General features: G+C 48.5%; 3 protein-coding genes across 3 annotated transcripts in view; 2 read left to right on the top strand and 1 right to left on the bottom strand.

Annotated features, from left to right (window-relative positions):
- Positions 1–19555, top strand: part of SEM1 (SEM1 26S proteasome subunit) — a 1048205-nt gene that overhangs the window by 673833 nt on the left and 354817 nt on the right. The gene's annotated exons all lie outside the window — the stretch shown is intronic.
- On the top strand, positions 1134–5692 carry DLX5 (distal-less homeobox 5). Its single transcript, XM_050782992.1, has 3 exons — positions 1134–1815; positions 3693–3877; positions 4998–5692. The coding sequence occupies exons 1-3, from the start codon at positions 1461–1463 to the stop codon at positions 5325–5327; spliced, it is 870 nt and encodes a 289-aa protein (XP_050638949.1). The 5' UTR covers positions 1134–1460; the 3' UTR covers positions 5328–5692.
- Positions 15067–19555, bottom strand: part of DLX6 (distal-less homeobox 6) — a 5501-nt gene continuing 1012 nt past the window's right edge. The window contains exons 2-3 of the mRNA XM_050782991.1: positions 18257–18450; positions 15067–16311 (exon numbers count right to left, since the gene is read on the bottom strand). Of these exons, the coding sequence (XP_050638948.1) occupies positions 16060–16311; positions 18257–18450 (446 nt within the window). The 3' untranslated portion in view covers positions 15067–16059. The remainder of the gene's footprint in view (positions 16312–18256; positions 18451–19555) is intronic.

Raw genomic sequence — 19555 nt, 5'->3', positions numbered from 1 at the left:
AATTTCTAAACTCCCAGCTGGATCACGACTAGAACAAGGATAGCACCTTCCTGAAGAGCAAAGTTTAGACCTCGTGTACCAACTGAATGATTCTTGAATCCTTTTCTCCCTTGCACAGGAGCTAAGTAGGATGTCTTTGCAGCAGGAAATAAAGGGGAGAGGGTACAGAAATCCGGGTCTGGGGAATGGAGAGACTGGGCCTCGAGTGCCACATCCATGGAGCCAGGAGGGGGAAATCAATGAGCATCATCTGACTTTGCAAAGGCTTTGATCCTTGTCTCCTTCCCCACTTCTGAGACTTTCCCATTCTTTCCTGGAGGCATGGCAGGTTATACATGGATCCATTCACCTTTGCAGGAGTTTTTGGCCACTGAACATAGTTAAAGACTCTTTATTCCAATGGCTTGAAAATAGATGAAAATATTAAACAGAAGTGGAGCTATTTAGCTCTTCTTGCAAACCAGCAACGAGGATTTGGGCTTCCTTAAGTTATATTTCTTTAAGACAGTAATTTTTTAAAATCATGTTAAGGACTTTGGGCTGCAGGAACTCTGTCTGCCATTCACCGACTTAATGGACATTGTGCATTCTTGGGCATTCCTATCCAGCCCGCGTCCGGGACACACTCATCTCCTGCAAAGGAAGTTGCCTCTTTCCCCAAAGAGCAAATTTTCAAAACATGTAAGTTACAACTTGCTTGCGAACACGCCTCTTAAAAAAAATGCTGTTTCCCTTCTTTCTTGCCTCCATTCTACATCCCCCCCCACACACACTCCCTGCACCTTGACTCCCTATTTCAGTATCAGTATTTAATTCTACACTGGCCTTTGGTGCAGCCCACGGGGGCGGGGTAGTGGGGAGCAAGGAAAGATGGTCGCCCACCTCATTCCCAAAACATGTGCACTTTTGAGGCTTCTGATTGGAACACATTGTCCCCAGACATCACAGAGCCTTGTGCTGGGGCTTCTGCGATGTCTTTGGAATTTACTAAAAACAGATTGACTGAGACCCCTCCCCACTCCACAACAAGCAAAAACACACACAAGGGCGCGGGCGCACACACACACAAACACACACACCCCCTCCGTACCCCCCACTCCCTTTTTAAGCAATGCTTTGTTGTGCTAAAACTAGTTGGACGAGTTAGGGTGTTACTGCTGCTCCCGAGGCCCTGGCCAATAGAACCAGATCCACCCCGCTGTGCGTAAGCGCGCAATTAAGGATTTAACCAAGGCAGTGCTGCGCCTCAGCCAGCAGTCAGCCGGCCGGAGACAGAGACTCCAAGACTCCCAGCCTCCTCCTCGCCGCGGCCGCCGCCTCCTCCTTCTCTCCTCCTCCTCTTCCTCCTCCTCCCTCGCTCCCACAGCCATGTCTGCTTAGACCAGAGCAGCCCCACAGCCAACTCGGGCAGCCGCCGCCGCCACAACAGCAAGCACAGCCGCTGCCGCCGCCCGTGAGCGATGACAGGAGTGTTTGACAGAAGGGTCCCCAGCATCCGATCCGGCGACTTCCAAGCTCCGTTCCAGACATCCGCAGCTATGCACCATCCTTCTCAGGAATCGCCAACTTTGCCCGAGTCGTCAGCTACCGATTCTGACTACTACAGTCCTACGGGGGGAGCCCCGCACGGCTACTGCTCTCCTACCTCGGCTTCCTATGGCAAAGCGCTCAACCCCTACCAGTATCAGTATCACGGCGTGAACGGCTCCGCCGGGAGCTACCCAGCCAAAGCTTATGCCGACTATAGCTACGCCAGCTCCTACCACCAGTACGGCGGCGCCTACAACCGCATCCCAAGCGCCACCAACCAGCCAGGTACATGGACAGGGAACAGGCTGGGCAGATACAGGGGGACTAGGACGCTGGGGGCGCGAGATGGGGTGGTAGATTGGGGGTCACAGCGGTTCACTGCAGTGGGGGCGCACCCGGCAGAAGGGAGTAGGACTCAGACCCTCCGACAAAGAGAGTTTCTCCGGCCAGCATTTTAGGGATTCTTAGCAGGAGAGCCCTGTGGAGGTTCGAACTAGCGTCTCTCCCCTCCGGCCCTTCATTCGCTGAATTCCCAGCTTGCCCGGCCAGGAAGCCGGCTAGGCTGGAAAGGGGATAGGGGTGGAGAGAAGAAAGAATCAAGCAGCCCCTGGCGTTTGCGTAATAAAGAGGAGGTTAGTTGTTGGGAATTTTGGTAAGCGTGCTGGGTTGGTGCGAGTGGGAAGGCTGCCTCAAAGACTCAGTCAGGATTAGTTTGAGAGCCGCCACAAGCTAGCACGGTGCGGGTGCCCTGAGCACGCTGGGTGGGGGTGGGGGGTTAAGGAGTTGTAGCCAGCCAGAGAAGAGCGCGCCGAGAGCTTTGCGGTTTATCCAGGCATTTCCAAAAACAAAAAGCCATTTAAAGGTGGAGGAAGGTTGCTGAGGGGTCACGTTGTAGGACATTTTTTTTTTCTCTCTCCATAGGCCCCCAAAATGTGTCTTTCCCTCCTCCTTTTTCGTCCACTTTGAAACTTAGAAAGTTTAAGAGGGTTAGTGAGCTTGGGCGGTAAGAGAGAGGCATGAGGCTCGGCGGATAGGTTTTACTGGTAGGGTTTGATCTCTTCCCACCAGCACATTAATAATCCTGCTAATATTAGCATCCCCTAGTCTGGCAGAATTGAAACCACAGCCCTCATTCTCCACACTTCTCCCTGGAACTTGACACACACACACACGCACACACACACGCACACACACCCTGGAGAGGTTCTCCGCCAGTTCCAGAGGGGTGGTACTTTTGAGGAAGGGGAGTTGTAGCCCCAGGGCACGTTTGTACAACACGAGTTTGGCAATCCCTCCCTCTCCCGCCCAAACCCATACTCATGACAGTGAGAATCTCGTCCTGACCTGCCGCCCCTTTCCTACAAAAACACCCCACCGGTTCCTTCTCAATGTGTGACTCTTGCTGAACTTTAAAAGAGAGCCCCGGGTTGAGGCGTCTTCGTTTCTTTCACTCTTTCTGTATTTCGTGCATAAGTGGAAGTTTTGTGTGTGTGTGTGTGTGTGTGTGTGTGTGTGTTTTTACCAAGAACATATTAAGTCTATTTGTAAAAGAAACCAGACACATCTGTGCCCTCGCAGATCTGCAGTGAGATTATGGGGGCTGCATAATCGGCCCTCTGTCTGCTGCGGCCCCGACCGCTTGCTGCTGAAGTGAAGGAGCATAGTTTGCTTGTGGGTATTTGAACTTTGGAGACCTCAGTTAGCGTCTTCCCTGCCCAAGCGTCTGGCTTCTGCGGGCGCCCGAACAGACGCCGACAGAAGCGGGGTCACGGCCCAGGGCTGCCTCCTTGAAGCCCCGGGAGGGGCTGGTGTTTTTGTCTCGGAAACGCGGGGGAGCATAGGGTGGGCGTAAAAACAAGTCCGGGAGAAGGAGGAACCACCGCAAGAGCTGAATCCCAGATGCCAAGGAGAAAGCTGTGTTGTAGGAAACGCTGTACACAAACTATCTGAATGAACAGAGTAGGAATTAATCAGAGGCTACCGCGCTTTTCCATATTTAGGGGAGGAGCATATTTATCGCGGTCTTGAAAAGCAAAGGTAATGGTGATACGAGCAGAGTGAAGACTGCGTGGTAAGAAACTCTAGGACTCTATTTGAGGCCCTTCCGCAAAAAGGGCATTGTTTGGTGACAAGCTTTAACTGAGTCTGTTTTGATTATTTAGAGAAAGAAGTGGCCGAGCCCGAGGTGAGAATGGTGAATGGCAAACCAAAGAAAGTTCGTAAACCCAGGACTATTTATTCCAGCTTTCAGCTGGCCGCGTTACAGAGAAGGTTTCAGAAGACTCAGTACCTCGCCTTGCCAGAACGCGCCGAGCTGGCCGCCTCGCTGGGATTGACACAAACACAGGTAAATACGCCGCTGCCATGCACTAGACCTGCCTGAGCTGCAGGTCTGGTTGGGTCGCACGGTTCAGTCTCGATGGGACTGGAGCGGTTTCAAAAGTACCCGTGAGAAACTAACAGACACAAAGACACCAGCCCCTATGCTTTTCCCTCCGCGAGCCAGGCCTTGAGACGGTGGGGATGGGATTCATCAGCGGTCTGGAGATACCTCCCACTTAACCGCGGCCGCCGCCCCCACCCCGCATCGGGCCTCCGGAGCTCGGGGGTCAATTTCTGCGGTTGAAAGCAAGCGGAGGGTTATTTTTAGAGCGGCTTTGCAACCTTGAGAAGCTATCTGGTTTTCTTAACAATGTAGTGCCTCCTCGGGGTGAGCAGGGCTTGGTGTCCTCGCAGTGGTCTCAGGCTAAGAAAAGGCTGAGAACGTCGCCTGGAGCGGAGAAACTGAAGGACCGTGCCCTGAGCCTATGGGAGCTTCAGGCCACGGCCGCCTGAGGGTCGCGAGGTGGGGGGCGCTATTGTACGGGGGGAAGTCTTCCTGGATTGTCCCATTCCCTTTACTCCTCCAACCCAGCTGGGGCCTACGGAAGCATAAAGAACGTTCGAGTCGCCACCAAGAGCTGCAGTCAGATTCTGGCCTCTCTGAGCTGCAGAGGGAGTGAAGGGAGTAGGACGGGAGGTTGGGAGCTCGCTCCTTTTCCTCACCACAGGCGCGCGTACCCCGCCCCACGCCCCTTCCCCGCCGGGCTCCCGCGATTGTTTTGGAGACCTTCGCCGCGTTCCGCGCGTCTTGCGCAGGCTTACACGAGTCACGCCGCCGCCGCGGACACTCGGGCGCACAGCCGCCGCGCTCGCGCCACCCACCCCCAGCCCAAACAAAAGACAAGCCTTGGGGTCGTGGTCTCACTGGGCCGGGGCGCACCGAGCCGGCCAGGGCGCCCTCTGTGGCCAGAGCTCCATGGTTTGCCTCAGGCATAGCTTCTTGGCCATAGGCCGCAAGCGGCGGGGAGACGCCAGGCAGGGCTGGGCCGCCCAGGGGCCCGAAGATGCCTCCAGTCGTCGCCCCGGGGAAGGCGCGGGCGACCTCTGAGTGTCCCGGTAACGTGTGCCTTTGTTCCCCAACTCAGGTGAAAATCTGGTTTCAGAACAAAAGATCCAAGATCAAGAAGATCATGAAAAACGGGGAGATGCCCCCGGAGCACAGTCCCAGCTCCAGCGACCCAATGGCGTGTAACTCGCCGCAGTCTCCAGCGGTGTGGGAGCCCCAGGGCTCGTCCCGCTCGCTCAGCCACCACCCTCATGCCCACCCTCCGACCTCCAACCAGTCCCCAGCGTCCAGCTACCTGGAGAACTCTGCATCCTGGTACACAAGTGCAGCCAGCTCAATCAGTTCCCACCTGCCGCCACCTGGCTCCTTACAGCACCCGCTGGCTCTGGCCTCCGGGACACTCTATTAGATGGGCTGCTCTCTCTTACTCTCTTTTTTGGGACTACTGTGTTTTGCTCTTCTAGAAAATCATAAAGAAAGGAATTCATATGGGGAAGTTCAGAAAACTGAAACAAAAAGATTCATGTGTAAAGCTTTTTTTTTTTTTTTTTTTTTTTTTGCATGTAAGTTATTGCGTTTCAAAGGACCCCCCCCCCTTTTTTTACAGAGGACTTTTTTTTGCGCAACTGTGGACACTTTCAATGGTGCCTTGAAATCTATGACCTCAACTTTTCAAAAGACTTTTTTCAATGTCATTTTAGCCATGTAAATAAGTGTAGATAGAGGAATTAAACTGTATATTCTGGATAAATAAAATTATTTCGACCATGAAAAGCGGATTGTTTCTGAAAAATACTTGATTCTACCCCTCTGATAACTGGCTAGTGAAGTTTTATTGAAGGCAACTAAAGAAGGACAAGCTCTGCAGAGATCCAACAAGGCAAAAAAGAAAAGTCGGGGCTGCATGCATGCAGACTGTATATGTGTATATGTTCAATGCTATACTTTGTGTGTATGTGTGTGTGTGTTTTTGCTTAGCCACACACACACAAAAAACCTTTAGATAAAATTAACTCCAAATTGTTTCAGGTAGAAGGTTATGCTGAAATAAAAATACATCCCTCTCACCCTGTATGTGAGTTAGAAGGCAACAGAAGTCCCTCAATAACCCCTCTGAATTCTAAGCTCAAAGCAATTACGTTGGAGAAGCGCCCCCACCCATCATCAGCCTCTGTGTAGTGCCAGAGCAATTAGACAAATTACCCTTCAAAGGGAGTTTCCAGAGATGAGAAAACGAAAAGAAAAATCCTCCCTCACACCTTTTACATTTTTAAAAAATCTAAAATGTTTGGAGCATGGCAAATGATAAAACCTTGGACTCTTTGGAGTATGATTATAAATGTATCAGCTCTTTTTGAGAGATGAAAACATTGTAGATACGGTGAAGAGGGAACTTCAGGGTTGGGGAAAGGAAGGAATGGAAAGCATTGTGACACTGTGTTGATTTCATTTTGTGTGAGATAATATTCTTAATATTTCCCTTCCCTCCTTCCTTTTTTCAGGAAGGAGCTTCTTCTGCTTTGCTTTTACATAAAACAGTGGCAAAACAGGCTCTAAATGATGCAAAATGGAATCTGTTTACGAGGATTTCTCCTTTGGGAAGCCTTCTTTGGGACAGAGAGAAAGGAGTTGCTGCAGCTGTGCCCTGTTCCCTTCCTTCTTCTTGCACTCCTGCATGTAAATATCAACAGTATGACCAGAACTACGCACTGCGCCTAAAGATCCAGGCCTGAATTGTAGGTCTCTTTCTGTCTGACTGTCCTTCAGTGGGCCTGACTCTCCTTAGGATACGAAGGAAAATGTTGTGTTGGAAATTACAAGATGCATGTGAAATATTTTACAGCTAGGAAGTCAGCAGCAATAAATGTGACAAAAGAACCTTCTTAAAGTGGGGGTAGATTAGAGTATAAAAATTATATCCTGTCGCTGAGGATTTCTGAGAAGGCTCTTCCAGGGTTGGGAGACTAGACCTGAAAAGGCACGCTATGTGCCCTGAGGGGAATTTACCTTACCTGCATGTTTCTCTCTCTCTGCCTGCCTCCTCCTCCTCTTCTCTCCCTACCTCCCTTCCATCTCCTTTATTTTTTTCTTTCTCTTCTCCTTTATTTTTTTTCTAGAAGAGTTACCAGGCCCGCCAGTGTGGAACAGCTTGCTTCTTGGAGGAATCAATATTTTGGCCACTCTTCAGACATACCCCGCAGCCTGGCTCCGAGGTAGCACTACGCCCGGCAGCCTGGCCTGTGGACCCCTCCTCCTCCCGCACCCCCAACTCCAGAGCGACCGCGACTCAATATTTCCGTCTCCCCAATCCGCTCCAGCCGTACTTTCTCGGAAGGAGCATTGGGTGCGGGGAAGACGTGGCAATAGGAAGGTTTGCGGCGGGGTGCGGGGGGAGGGGGGGGAGGTGAGGTGGGGAAAGCCAAAGGGTGTCCCATTTTGTTTTCTGCGCTCACAGAGAATAGGGGGATTGGGGAAGAGATGAAGATATCCACTTCCTACTTTTCTTTCTTTGCTTGCAAGGATTTCGGGAGTTTCCATTACACCGAGAGCTAGCGCTTTATTTCTGGCGACTCCGACTGGGAGAAACCCGCGCTCGCGGTGTGCCAGCGCCGGGCTTTCCCCTGCGCGGACGCCTCTCCCTGCCAAGGGGTGCGTGTTTGGGAAGGTTGGGGGTGGGGGCGCACCCACTGCACACCTCCAATATTTGTCACCTACTGGCTGCCTAAGAGTAGCAAGAATGTGCTTGGAACATACGGTTTTCCTTTATGCACACAAAGAGGGCAGATAGTTTTCCAGCTGTCCCTATCATCTCCCCAGCCCCATTACTGGTGGAAAAGAAGGGGGATCCCTTCCTCATCCTCATTCACCGGGCGCGGCCGAGCTGAGGGAAGGGAGGGTTTGATTCTTCTAGAGACAGAGGGAAGCTCTTTTTAAATGACCACTCCTCCACCCTAGCTTTGAGGCTGCTTGTAGTTAAGATCACTAAAGCCTCATTGCTAGGTGGCCCAGCCCAACGCCGCGCAGACACAGACTTGGTTTCAAGATTCCATCCCTTGTGCTAACCTCACTTCTTCCACTCGCAAAGGCCTCTTCTCTCGTGCGGTTTTTATTTTTTAGCTTGGTCTGGGAGCTGTGGACAAAAATATTCTGGTAAACCAGTCTGCAGCGGGCTTTCCCTGGCACCATGGGGATTCTCTCAGGGGAATTTAACTCCCTGCAGTCCTGCGCCCAAGGATGTAAAAATAACAGATCTTCAGCAAAGTCTAAAAATATCTATGTGATGTTTCTCTCCCTTGTCCTCCCTTCCACCTTCTCTTCCTCTCCATTGTTTTTCCTACGTCGAATATAAACGTGCTCCACTCCCCAGCATATTCCCGGACCGGCCGGCCCCACTCTTGACATCGCACTGGGTGACCCCTCTGCCTGCCCCTTCCGGTTTCCACTTGCCTAGCTCTCAGTCTAGTGCTCCCAAAACGAAATCAAGTCTTTTCCAAGATTAATGCTTTTTTCAGTGGGCGTCTTCACACTCCCCACCCCTTACTTCCAACACCTCACCCTCATCTTCAGAGCTCCTCACAAACCCCAGAAAGGCTGGGGCATGCGGTCAGGGCCAGCGCGATTCCTCGGTGCCCAGACCGCCTCCTGAGCCCTCCTGTAAGAGATCAGATAAGTTGGCCTTTGTTTGAGACTCGGGTTGGGCTAGGCGGATTGCTGCCCTTTTTCCCCCCTTTTTCCTGGCGGCCACCTCCTTGTGGGACAAGGGGCGGCCTGGGGATCCGAGAGAAGCCGCATTCCTGTGGGTGCCAGGCGGCTCCAGTGCTGAGCCACAGGGCCTGAGACACACACACACAGAAACCCGCAGACCTCGCTGCCCTTGATCTCACTTGCTCTCTCTCCCTCCCGTCGGAGCACCCACCCGGGAGCCTGTCCACTCACACTCGGATCCACCCAGGGTTCGGCCTCAGGCCGGTGCGCGTTGATCCGCACAAAGACACAAACGCACACAACCCCCTCCGGTGACACAGGCCAGGCCAGGATCTCCCCGCCCATGTCAATCTCGTCTCTCCCGCCCCTTATCCCACAATCCCAGACGCGTCGGCTGGCCTCCTCTGGTTCCTTTGATCCCACCGGACGCCCCACCGCTCGCGGCGTCCTGGCCGCGCAGTCCAGGGAGTCACCCACAGCGCGCCAAAGCCAGGCTGCGCTCACCTCCTCCCAGCGCGCCCTATAGCTCACTCCAGCCTTGACACCGCTCAGTCTCCTGAGCTCTCCAGCCCGAAGAGCCCGGGATGCCTGCAAGAACTCTGGCCCCACATCCTCCTTCTTAGCGCTTCCTTGTATTCTGGGAGAGGGACCTTTAGGCTACCCAACCACCCCTCCTTTCCGCCCCATCCCTGCAACCCCTTGGATCGCGCGCCTCCCACTGGTCACTGGGATCTTGCCAACCTAGAGCTCTCTAGCCCTCCCTGGAGGCACACCCAGAGGGCAGACGCCCTCGGGCACCTCTGGGAAGCTCGCCACGCCGGCGGATCCGCCTGCGGTCACCCAGCTCCTCCACCCTTAAGCACCCCCTCCCACAGTAGCCAGTAGAGGCTCCCGCCGCTCCGGAGCTTGGGGAGGGGGCGCTGCAGCTTGCTCTCGGCCTCGGCTTGCGTTCCCAGGTTGCCCGCGGTCTTTGCACACAGTGCTTGGTTTTTTTCAACCTCAGCCCAGTCGCAGCGAACTCTGGGCCTTAAAAATAGCCCAAATAGCGGTGGCGCATGTGGGATTGGTTATATATTTTCTACGCAGCCCTGTCTCTTTCCCCCCACCCTCGGCGTTTTCTGTTGCATCTGACAGGCTTTCGATTCCTCAGGGCAGAAAGTATACATTGTATCTATTGCGCGCGCGCGCGCGTGTGTGTGTGTGTGTGTGTGTGTGTGTTGGGGGTGGGGAGCCTTTCCTTTCAATCACCCAAGGCTGCCGGCTGTAATGTAATAACCTGTTTTATATGTCGGGCTCTTACCGTGAAGATAGGAACTAAGGGAATTTACATGAACCTCTCTTTAAAGCAGATGAGAGTCCTGTTTTGCATCAATTAAATATTCCTGCTCTTTTGTTCACTTGGACTTCTTATTTACTTCTGATTTATGGGATCCGAAGGAGTCTCTTTGCCAAAAGCACATGTATTATTGAGTCTGTTCCACATCCTAAACCAAGATTTATATAAAACCGTGAAATACCACACATTACGACCTTTCACCACAGGAAGGAAAAAAAATGGCTTCATAACATCATTCTACACACATACCCTCCCTCTCTCCTAGTTTCGGTAAGGATTCTCTGTGGAATCTTCACCATGCAGTGTAGCGTATTTTTTTTTTTTTTTTAAGAAGTGCGTGAGGGTAAAGGGCAGTAAACAGTTTCCAAGCTATGATATATTTTAAAAGCTTTTCTCTCTCTCTCTCTCGCTAACCGAGAAGACAGAAACCTGCCAATGGAAGCTTATTGTCATCCAGGACTATTTCTGCCACTTGCCATTTGCAAGGTCAGGGAAGAGGGGCGGAGGAAGAGCAGGATATGGACTCAACTTTCATCTATAAACAGGGGTCACTAAACAGGGGACATTTCATTATTGCCCTTAAATTCACAAGAGCTAGGAAGCCTGCTTGCCACCCTGCAGGGTGGCCCTGGTTGGGCAGCTCCTGGGTCTGTGAAGTGGTGGGAGGAGGGAGAGTCGACGCACATTGGCCTGGAGGCTAGAAAAGATGCCTAGGAAATTCTCTGTATTCATGGTGGGAAAATTGAGCTCCTGGGGATAAACGGGCTTTAGGTATCTTTGACTAGGAGGTCCCCACCAGGAACCAGAACTAGACTCCAGAACCCTCCACTAGGGCAGGGTTCATCCTCCGGGAAGCAACAGCTTGAACCCCTAGAGCTCTTTGACTCTGGGACCAGCATAGTCCCCCAGCCTCTCTCCAGCCTCTCTCTCCCTCTCTTGCTCTAACTCCCTCCTTCTTTGGTCCTCCTATATTTTAATAAGATTGACCTTGCTCATTTTAGCACATTGGTGACAGGTAGCAAAGGAAGCAGCTGGACTGGTTTATATGGTGGAGGGGTGTTAATTAATAAAAGTTAATGATAGGATTAAAACCAATAGCCAGCCAAGCCTACTGGAGAAGACAGCTTCCCAGCTGGCTATATTTAATTAGCAGCATTTAATATGTTTTCTGCTAATATCATCTAGGATTCTATGACTTAGTTCACGCTGAAAGAGAATGAAGACAGAGGGCAGAAACACAAGTGCCCAAGGGCATTTTACTTGGATAACAAGAGAGACAGCAATTTCATTTAAGAAAATGTTCATAAACAAGTGACAGGCACACTCTGAGGTGATTTTGTGGAAACAATGGTGAAACTGACAAATGTTCTTTGCTTTGGGGGAGGGACACCTTTTTAAAACAGGAAAATGTTTCTGGAGAGAGAAGGGGGAATAAAAGACAGGGGGTTGGAAAAAAAAAAGAAAAAGAAAAATTATTTTAGACTCCAGAAAGCAGCAGATGCAGCTGCCCTTGCAAACACATCAGCCCTGCACTATTGAAGATTTGGACATGAAATGCTTCAGACCACTGATTTGCTATTTTCTTAATTCTTGCTCTTCTTTTTCCATATGAATCAAACAGTCTTTTGTCCTTCAGGGTTTGATTTGATCGCTACTGTTCACATTTCACTTTTGTATTTTCCTCTTCCTATACCATTACTCATTGAGTGCCCTGTGAAATTACAATCGTACATTTTCAACTCAGCAACCCATTTGCAGTGCAAAAATAGGGTCTAAATAATGGCTGAATTAGCCCTACTGGACAGTTTCAGATGTAACACTCTGTAATAATTATATTGCAGGCTGGATTAGGATGCTATTATCATAATCTGGACGTTTACAATTATCTGTAATTTGCAAAGATGCGCCAGGTCTTGATTACAGCAGTTTTTTTTTTTTTTTTTTTTGTACCACGCTAACCATCACTAAACAGTGACAGTAATAACAGCTAATTTTGCTGGCAATATAAGAGGTGCTGGGGTGTGCAAACAATTTCACACCTGGATGTGCTCACTCAACCAAGAATATAGAGAAAGAGCTTCTGCCCTGAGACTCAGAAAAATATTCTCCTGTGCTTCGGTTCAGTATAGATTTCTAGACCCTGATCATTGCTTAAGAGATATTCACTAATGGTAAGTTTTTATTTCTTGCATACTTCAAGGAACAGTTCTTATTTCTCTTCTCACCGTTTCCAAGATACATGTTGCCGTTGTAATTTATCATGGGCTACAACTTTGCTTTATAGATTTCTCTGTGCTGACCTTTTATCCCCTTTAACAGTAAAAAGGGCTGTTGTTCTGTTGAGTGAAAGGATGCGAATGAGAATGGGATCCTTAAGTATTCGATTTGTCTTTCTTGTTTTCTATGTTGTTGATGTATTTGGTGCAGCTTGTGACTGGAGCCTGCGAAAAGTACCATGTTTCTATAAGGTGTGGAAAGACTCGGCTGGAGATTCCAAGCTAAAATCTATTTAAGAATTATTATTCACAGCTAATCCTAGGTGAATCCAGAGAGGGCTTTACATGTGGCCGTGATTTTAGATTTTGAGGCGACAAGATTATCAAACGGAGCTCGCGATGGGGCTCCTTTAGAACCACAGGTATGCGGACATTTGCAAAGGCAGGTGTAGTCTGATGAATCTCTGGACGGTGTAGCCCCTTCGAAATCTTTCCTCCCCTTGGGGGAAGGTTTCCGAAATAACCGGCCTCTGAACCCCTTCGAGGCTGCTTTTCAGGGTCTTTGCCTCAAGCTGGTGTGTCGGGGCGGTGGGGGTGGGAGGAGGCTATGCGGGTCTTGGAGTTACTGCCCGCCGAGCACAAACGCTGCGACCTTGGGGTTGGAGGGGCATGATTGGCTGAGACGCAGAACCAAGCTGGGGAGATCGAAAACCCAAATTTAGGAACGCACCAAGGAAGACTCCAGCAAGAAGCCGTGCTGTTCTATCTATAGATGACGCTGTTTCCTGACCCTGTAGACGTTGTAAGCAACTAGAGATGTTAAGTGCCTGAGAAATCTTTGGCTTTCCATCCCAGTGCAAAAAGGCCTTTCTCCGGCGGCAGAAACCTTTTGACTAAGTTGTGTCAAAAGATAATGAGATGTTTATTGGTGCCAAAGAGAAATCGTTCCCTTCATTCCCTTCCTCCTCTACCCCACCCCCAGCTATTGTTCTCTCTCTCCCCCACTTTCTCTCTTTTTAAATAGGAAATACGGTCAGAACTAGGCTCCACAACTCGAACTCTGCAACCTCTGGAGAAGTTCGAACGTGGGGAGGCGTAGTAGGCACCACCACTGGGCGATGCCTTTCGCCCACGCCCCTCCTACCAATCCCTCCCTCGGGAATCCGCTTACCATAGGGTCAATACATTCTAAAGAGTGAACATATTAACCCTTGAGTTTCAGAGGATCCAGAGAAAGCCCAGTTCCAAGGGCAGTCTGGGGGAACTACTTGGCAGAATTTCTTGCTTAATTAAACTCCTGTTAAGAGATAAACAGATCGATACAAATGCATCATGACAACACCTTGAATATGTCAACATGCATTTGCCGAGTTTCAGAATGTTATGCACTCACAGTGGTTTGGCATGTATCTGGTGAAATTTTTTTAAAGAAAAATTAGTGTTGGTTTCGATGTATGGTAGCTTTCTCCCTAACGTAATTTGAATAATTCAGCAAAGCCCCACTACCAGCTGTACTTCTGCAGCCTCTTCCATTCTTTTCAGCATTATAATTTTGGTTAATTTTCAATTTTAGGTCCTACGTCTCTGCAATTTGTGTATGAATAACAGAATAATTTCCCTCTTTTGTTTCGCCTTTCCTGTTCCTGAATCTAAATAAAGATGGCTTTTTAGTATTAAAAGTGGAAGAAAATTACAGGTAATTATCTTTGACGGTAAAAACGCTGTAATCAGCGGGCTACATGAAAAATTACTCTAATTATGGCTGCATTTAAGAGAATGGAAAAAAACCTTCTTGTGGATAAAAACCTTAAATTGTCCCCAATGTCTGCTTCAAATTGGATGGCACTGCAGCTGGAGGCTTTGTTCAGAATTGATCCTGGGGAGCTACGAACCCAAAGTTTCACAGTAGGAAGGGGGAAAAAAGAAAAGAAAACATTTTTCCTAATGTAACAATGCGAATGCTAGAAAATGACAAGACTGATCGGTTTTAAACCATTCTGAAGACTGACTGAGCGTGGAAGTTGCTCAACAAAAAAAGGAACGGGTATATTGGTAAGTAGTCTTTGCTTTGTGTCTAATTATAGTGACTGTCCTTTTGCACGACTGTATGTCGCTGTCATTATATGGAGCACTCTGAGTATCTCTATTGACTTCTGATAAATGGCTCAGTGGTTTCAAGGTTCATAATTTGAAGGATGCCCAGGTCTGTAGCCATTAATTCTCGCAGTATGGGGCTTCCTGCTTGTATGACGGAAGGACTTTTCATTTTCATTATTTCTGTGCTTTCCCCAAGATCGGAAGGATGTATTTCATCCAGAATAGTGCATTTTCCTACCTAGCTAGCTGGCAATGGGTTTTAAACATTAAGTAGGCATAATTGTGCACTCTACTCTCACTTTTTTCTTTTCTATGTTTTTAAAAATTGCATCCAAAGACAAATATGGCTGTATTATTTTGGCTGGGAAAAGAGAAAGGAGAATACTCAGTTTCAGCACTAGAAACTACTGTGATGTCTAGAAGTTAACTTGAGGATAGGTAATTCTAATGTTTAAAAGTAGATAAATGTGTAGAAATTACAATAAAAACATAATATGTAAAGAAAGCTGAGAGAACATCCATGGTTAATGTTAAACTACCTAAGACAAAGGCTAGTAGTGCAAACTGACATCTTTGCAGGCACTTGATGTTCATATATATATATATATATATACACACACACATACACACACACACATACACACACGCACATATATATATATAACTTCCCATATTAGGAAATAGGAATTTTTTTAAGGGTGATAGAAAATATAATGGGGGGAAGGGAAGTGAGGGAGGAGGGAGGAAAGAGAGGGACAGAGACACACACAGAGAGAAATATACAAGACACTCTTAGCGTTTTGTGGCTTTTACTCCATATATGAAAGAAGACAAAAACATACAAAGTATATGTACAACTAAAATTCAACAATATATACAGAAATGTTTCTTGATATAAATGTCCCTATTAGCTTTGTGAATGCCACCAATTCACCTAGTAAAGGTGTCAAAGCAATAGAATGGCAATTTTGATTATTTCCTCCGTCTTTCCAGATTCCAGTTCAGGGTTCTGGGGGGTGGAGTGGGGAAAGAGTGGTTTTTGTTTTGTTTTTTTAATCAGCCATCATTCCTGGTCATTGCATTTTGATAAAACATGCAGCATTCCCTTTGTAGCAATGTTCTAATCTTACAGCCACTTTTTCCTTTTTCTTTAGAGAAGGGCTGTTATGTGAGGATTTTTCTTTTTCTTGTCAGTCTGGGAATGGTAAATAAAAATGCAGGAGTCCAAAATGCTTCTCTTTCATCATGTAATGTCTTAAACTCATTAAACAAGTAAAAACGCTGCCATGTTTGTGCAGATTCTTCTGGTTGGGGGAAAATCTGTTTAAAAAAAAAAGTCATTTTGATGGATACTCCCAAAGAGAAGAAGAGGCTCAGAGCCTGGATCCCAAGGGGTAAGAGAAAATATCCTTACGGTAAAGGGTTTCAGGAGTGCTGGCATAGAAACCAGTTTCTCTCTCACACACACTCTTTCTCTCTCTCTGAGATGCAAGATTAATTACTGACATTGCTCAAGAGAGAAGGTAAATGAGAAAAAAAAGTGGAAAGGGAAAAAGAAAAGAAAGGTAGAAAGGAAAAGGAAAGAAAGAAGGAATGGAGGAAAGGAAGAAGCAGTGAAAAGAAAGGAGAGGGAGAGAAAGAGAGAGGGAGAGAAGCCTAGTCGGCTTCTCGCCACATTTATGAGCTCTCCTAAGCCTGCTCCTTTGGCTCCTTTTCGCAGATACAAGCAGGTCCCGGATCCTCTTTTCCTTGTTCAGACGTTTCCCTAGGGTGTTCCCTTGGACAACTCACATCATCTGTGGTCTCTGCATCGTGTCCTGGTGTGGAGAGGAGTACCAGTGAGAATAGCCAGGCATGTAGCTGTTGGGGGGCATACTGACACCCTTGGCCGAGGCAGAAACGTCCCAGACTGGAGGCAGCGCTGGCGAGCGCGGCGACAGGGCCGCAGAGCCCTGGAGGGGGTCGCTCTCATGAGGATTACTGCCCTGCTTCAGCAGTTTCTTAAACTTAGAGCGTTTGTTCTGAAACCATATCTTCACCTGCAAGAAATGCAGCAATCATTAGGCCCATAAACATCAAACCAGTGCCTCTAGCATCACTTGGGGGTTTGGAAGCAATATTAGAAAAGTTTAAAACAAAAAACAACCACCGCCAATGCCTACAAGCCAAGTCCCCGCCTCCTTCCTTCCACCTCTTTCTAGCCTCTTACACTCCCACTTCCTCCAACCTACTAGGTATCTTGCCTGGACACCGAAAGTTATTGTAATGCTAGAATTGCATGCTAGCCTAGGTGTTTAAAACAACAGTATAAATAAGAGAAAACTGAATGAGATGACCAGGTCCGAAGCCTAAAGAAAGATTTTTAAAAGGAGCCCTTTCAAATCAAAGTCATTCAATTGAATGTACCTCCTCTGAAAGTCTTGTGTTTTCACATTTAGTCTATGTAAAATGACTATTTTCACATAGTCGTTTGCTTCCTGTACATGCGTAGAGATACCCAAAAGCTGGTATCTCTATACAGGCACAGGGAGCAAATGACTGAAAAGATTAAAGCGTATACATTTATAACTAAATGCCTTCAATATATCTATGCATATATTGCATATGCCATAGATTATACATGAAGCATTTTTCTCCAGACATAAATATATCCCCATAATCTTGCAGGGATTAAGGATTGCAGCTCCTTCATTCCCTATTTTGTATGTTGCCTAGTCAAACTGTGGTCAATGATCATCACATGATTGTTAGTATAGTAACTAAAAGTCAAAGGACTTCTGAAAATTAAACGTGAATTGAGATATCTGGGATGGGAGCATATCTAGGCCAACATTTCAGATCTACTTTATTTGAAGAAGGAAATTTTATGGTGCAGCTTCCTTTACCTTTAAAATTCCCTAGTCATAGGAATCTACTTTTTCAAGAGGCATACAAGCCACTGAATAGCCGGAATCCTTTCATATCAAACCCCAAATATATGAATAGCAATATGGAAAAAGGAAACAGGCTAAATTGAAAAAGAACAGCTTAAGGAACAACTGTCTTAAGTCAACACACAATCAGTCTCCAGCAATAGTCTCATAAAACCTGAGGTCCCCTTGCTGAAGATTACCTACATCAGATAAGGCCTACTCCATCTAGGTAAATTAATCAACAAAACTGCAGGTGATTGCAGCCTGGCTTTTTGACCAGGGTCCTAATATACTCACCTAAGCTCCTTCTTGTGAAATCTGAAATGCCTTTTATGGCTTTCATATTAGTAGGATGGGAGAACTTCAGTAACTGTACTTAACTGTGGCTTCACCTGTTACAATTTTGGTAACATTTCTTTTTGATCTCCAACTCTGCCACTACACCCAAGTCCTGGGCTCCAGGGAGACAGCTCAGACCACATCAGCCTGTCACCCAGATGACTTAACCACTGTGCTTAGGGAAATCTTCAGAAAAACCCACCTTGCCACTCCTAGGATAAATAGATTGCACTTTGGTGCCTTTACTAAACCTCATTGGAACCTATGCCTACTTTGTTTTTTCTTAGTTCATTTCACAAGTTTTCTTTCTGTGTCAATGAGTTGAAAACCTTATTAGTTCCCAGGGCCTACAAAAGGATCCTTAAAAAAGTTGAACCTTATTCTGCCTCCTGGTCTGTAAACCTTTTTCTCCTAAATGTTTGTTCTCTTTCATGTTGTTCTGCTCTGGAATAAGACTCAATTGAATTATGAGTTTGGTCACAAAAGGATTCTAGGCTGGGGTGGGGTCGCCGAGGGTTGGGAGGATGTGCAAATCCAATCCAGTATTCAATACCAGGTCATTCATTCCAAACTGTGTTGTCCCAGGAAAGTGCATAACTGGAGCAAAAGGCATTTGTCATTAACCTCCTTCCATCCTTGGTTGACTAGGCCAACAATTCCTCCTGATGCGCTCCCTGCTCGATCTGCAAGCGGGACCAGTATTTCAGGGATACTTGGGCTTGTCGGGAATTACCTGTGTTTGTGTCAGTCCTAAGGAAGCTGCCAGTTCGGCTCTCTCTGGAAGGGCCAGATACTGTGTCTGCTGAAAGCGATGGTTTAAAGCCTGGAGCTGCAGGCTGGAATAAATGGTCCGAGGCTTCCGAATCTTTTTCCCTTTTCCATTGAACCTGATTTCCCCGTTTTCAATCACTGTAGTTTTTTGTTGATCTGCAAGCAAATAACACAGAGGAGCGGTCACCCGGGAGGCCACTGCTGCCATTTCCCTGCTCCTGGCCTGGCCTGCAACGAGTCTCCCCAAAGCCCACTAAGGGTTACCTCGAAAAATCCCTATGATGCTCCTACCTCTCTTGGTCCACTCTACTCGTGTGCTCCCAGCGTCTGCGTAATCTCCTTGACCCAGTCCCTGGCCCTAACATTGTGCAGTGTCTGGGCCAAGGGAGTGCCAGAGGCTCTCAGACAAACAGCCCGCTTTGCCGCAGTGGAGGCGGTGCCGGAGGCTCTCTGGTGTGCGCAGAGCAGCAAGACAGCAGCTCTCCGGGCGAAGCGGGGCCCCTGTGCCTCGCTTAACAGTACCTGAAGCTGTGCTTGAGCCACCCAGGTGTTTACGCGGCCAGTTGACTTGATGTCACCAGCTTCAAGCTCAGTGCATCGAGCATCCTCTGCATGTTTGAAATGACTCTCATCAGGAGGACCAAATCCCCAAACAAAACACAACCAACAGCTCAGACCAGCCCACGAGCAGGCTGCGCCTCTCAACGGCAACTTTGTCCCCCTCGGATGCTGAGAACCATTAGCCCGGCGTTCTTTGCTTCGCCTCCACGAACAAAGGAGCAGCCAACACTGTAGCGAAAACCTAGACAGGGGGCCCGGTTAGGGATGAAGGTGAGGGACACTTTAAAGCCCACTGGAAAGAGCCTGATTGTTACTAGTTTAACCAGAGCGAAGGCCACGCCAGTTTCCCTCCGAGTCACTGAGGCGCACGGGGCTCTCCACGCAAAGTAGGCCACTGCCTGCCCAGCGTGGGCTGGGAAGCAAAACACGCTCCCCAGTTCCGGCACAGAAATGTCCCCAGCCGGGTCAAATGTGGGTTACAGCCTGGAGGGAAGGAGCAAGGAAAAGGGCGCACAGACCCAGTAGGCTGGAGAGCGCAGTGTGGACCAACTCGTCTAGCGAAGCCTGCGCCGGGCCGGGGACTCAGCCCAAACTGCGCGTCGGAGGCAGGAGAGCGAGGCGGGCCGCTCAGCGCCGCAAGGAAGCTGAGGGTCCGCGGCAGCGGGAAGGGGCCAGGCTGGGAGAGGCCGGCAGGCAGGCG

Source organism: Macaca thibetana, chromosome 3 (genome assembly GCF_024542745.1).
Source record: "Macaca thibetana thibetana isolate TM-01 chromosome 3, ASM2454274v1, whole genome shotgun sequence".
In the NCBI taxonomy this organism is placed as follows: Eukaryota; Metazoa; Chordata; class Mammalia; order Primates; family Cercopithecidae; genus Macaca; species Macaca thibetana.
Note: the sequence above shows the minus strand (reverse complement) of the source record. Positions and strands in the feature narration are given on the sequence as shown.

Bases quoted from the DNA above. Each gene is read 5' to 3' on its own strand.
- DLX5 (XM_050782992.1), top strand. From the start codon at position 1,461: ATGACAGGAGTGTTTGACAGAAGGGTCCCCAGCATCCGATCCGGCGAC. The intron at 1,816-3,692 runs GTACATGGACAG...TTGATTATTTAG, and splicing joins AAGCGCCACCAACCAGCCAG to AGAAAGAAGTGGCCGAGCCC. The intron at 3,878-4,997 runs GTAAATACGCCG...TCCCCAACTCAG, and splicing joins TGGGATTGACACAAACACAG to GTGAAAATCTGGTTTCAGAA.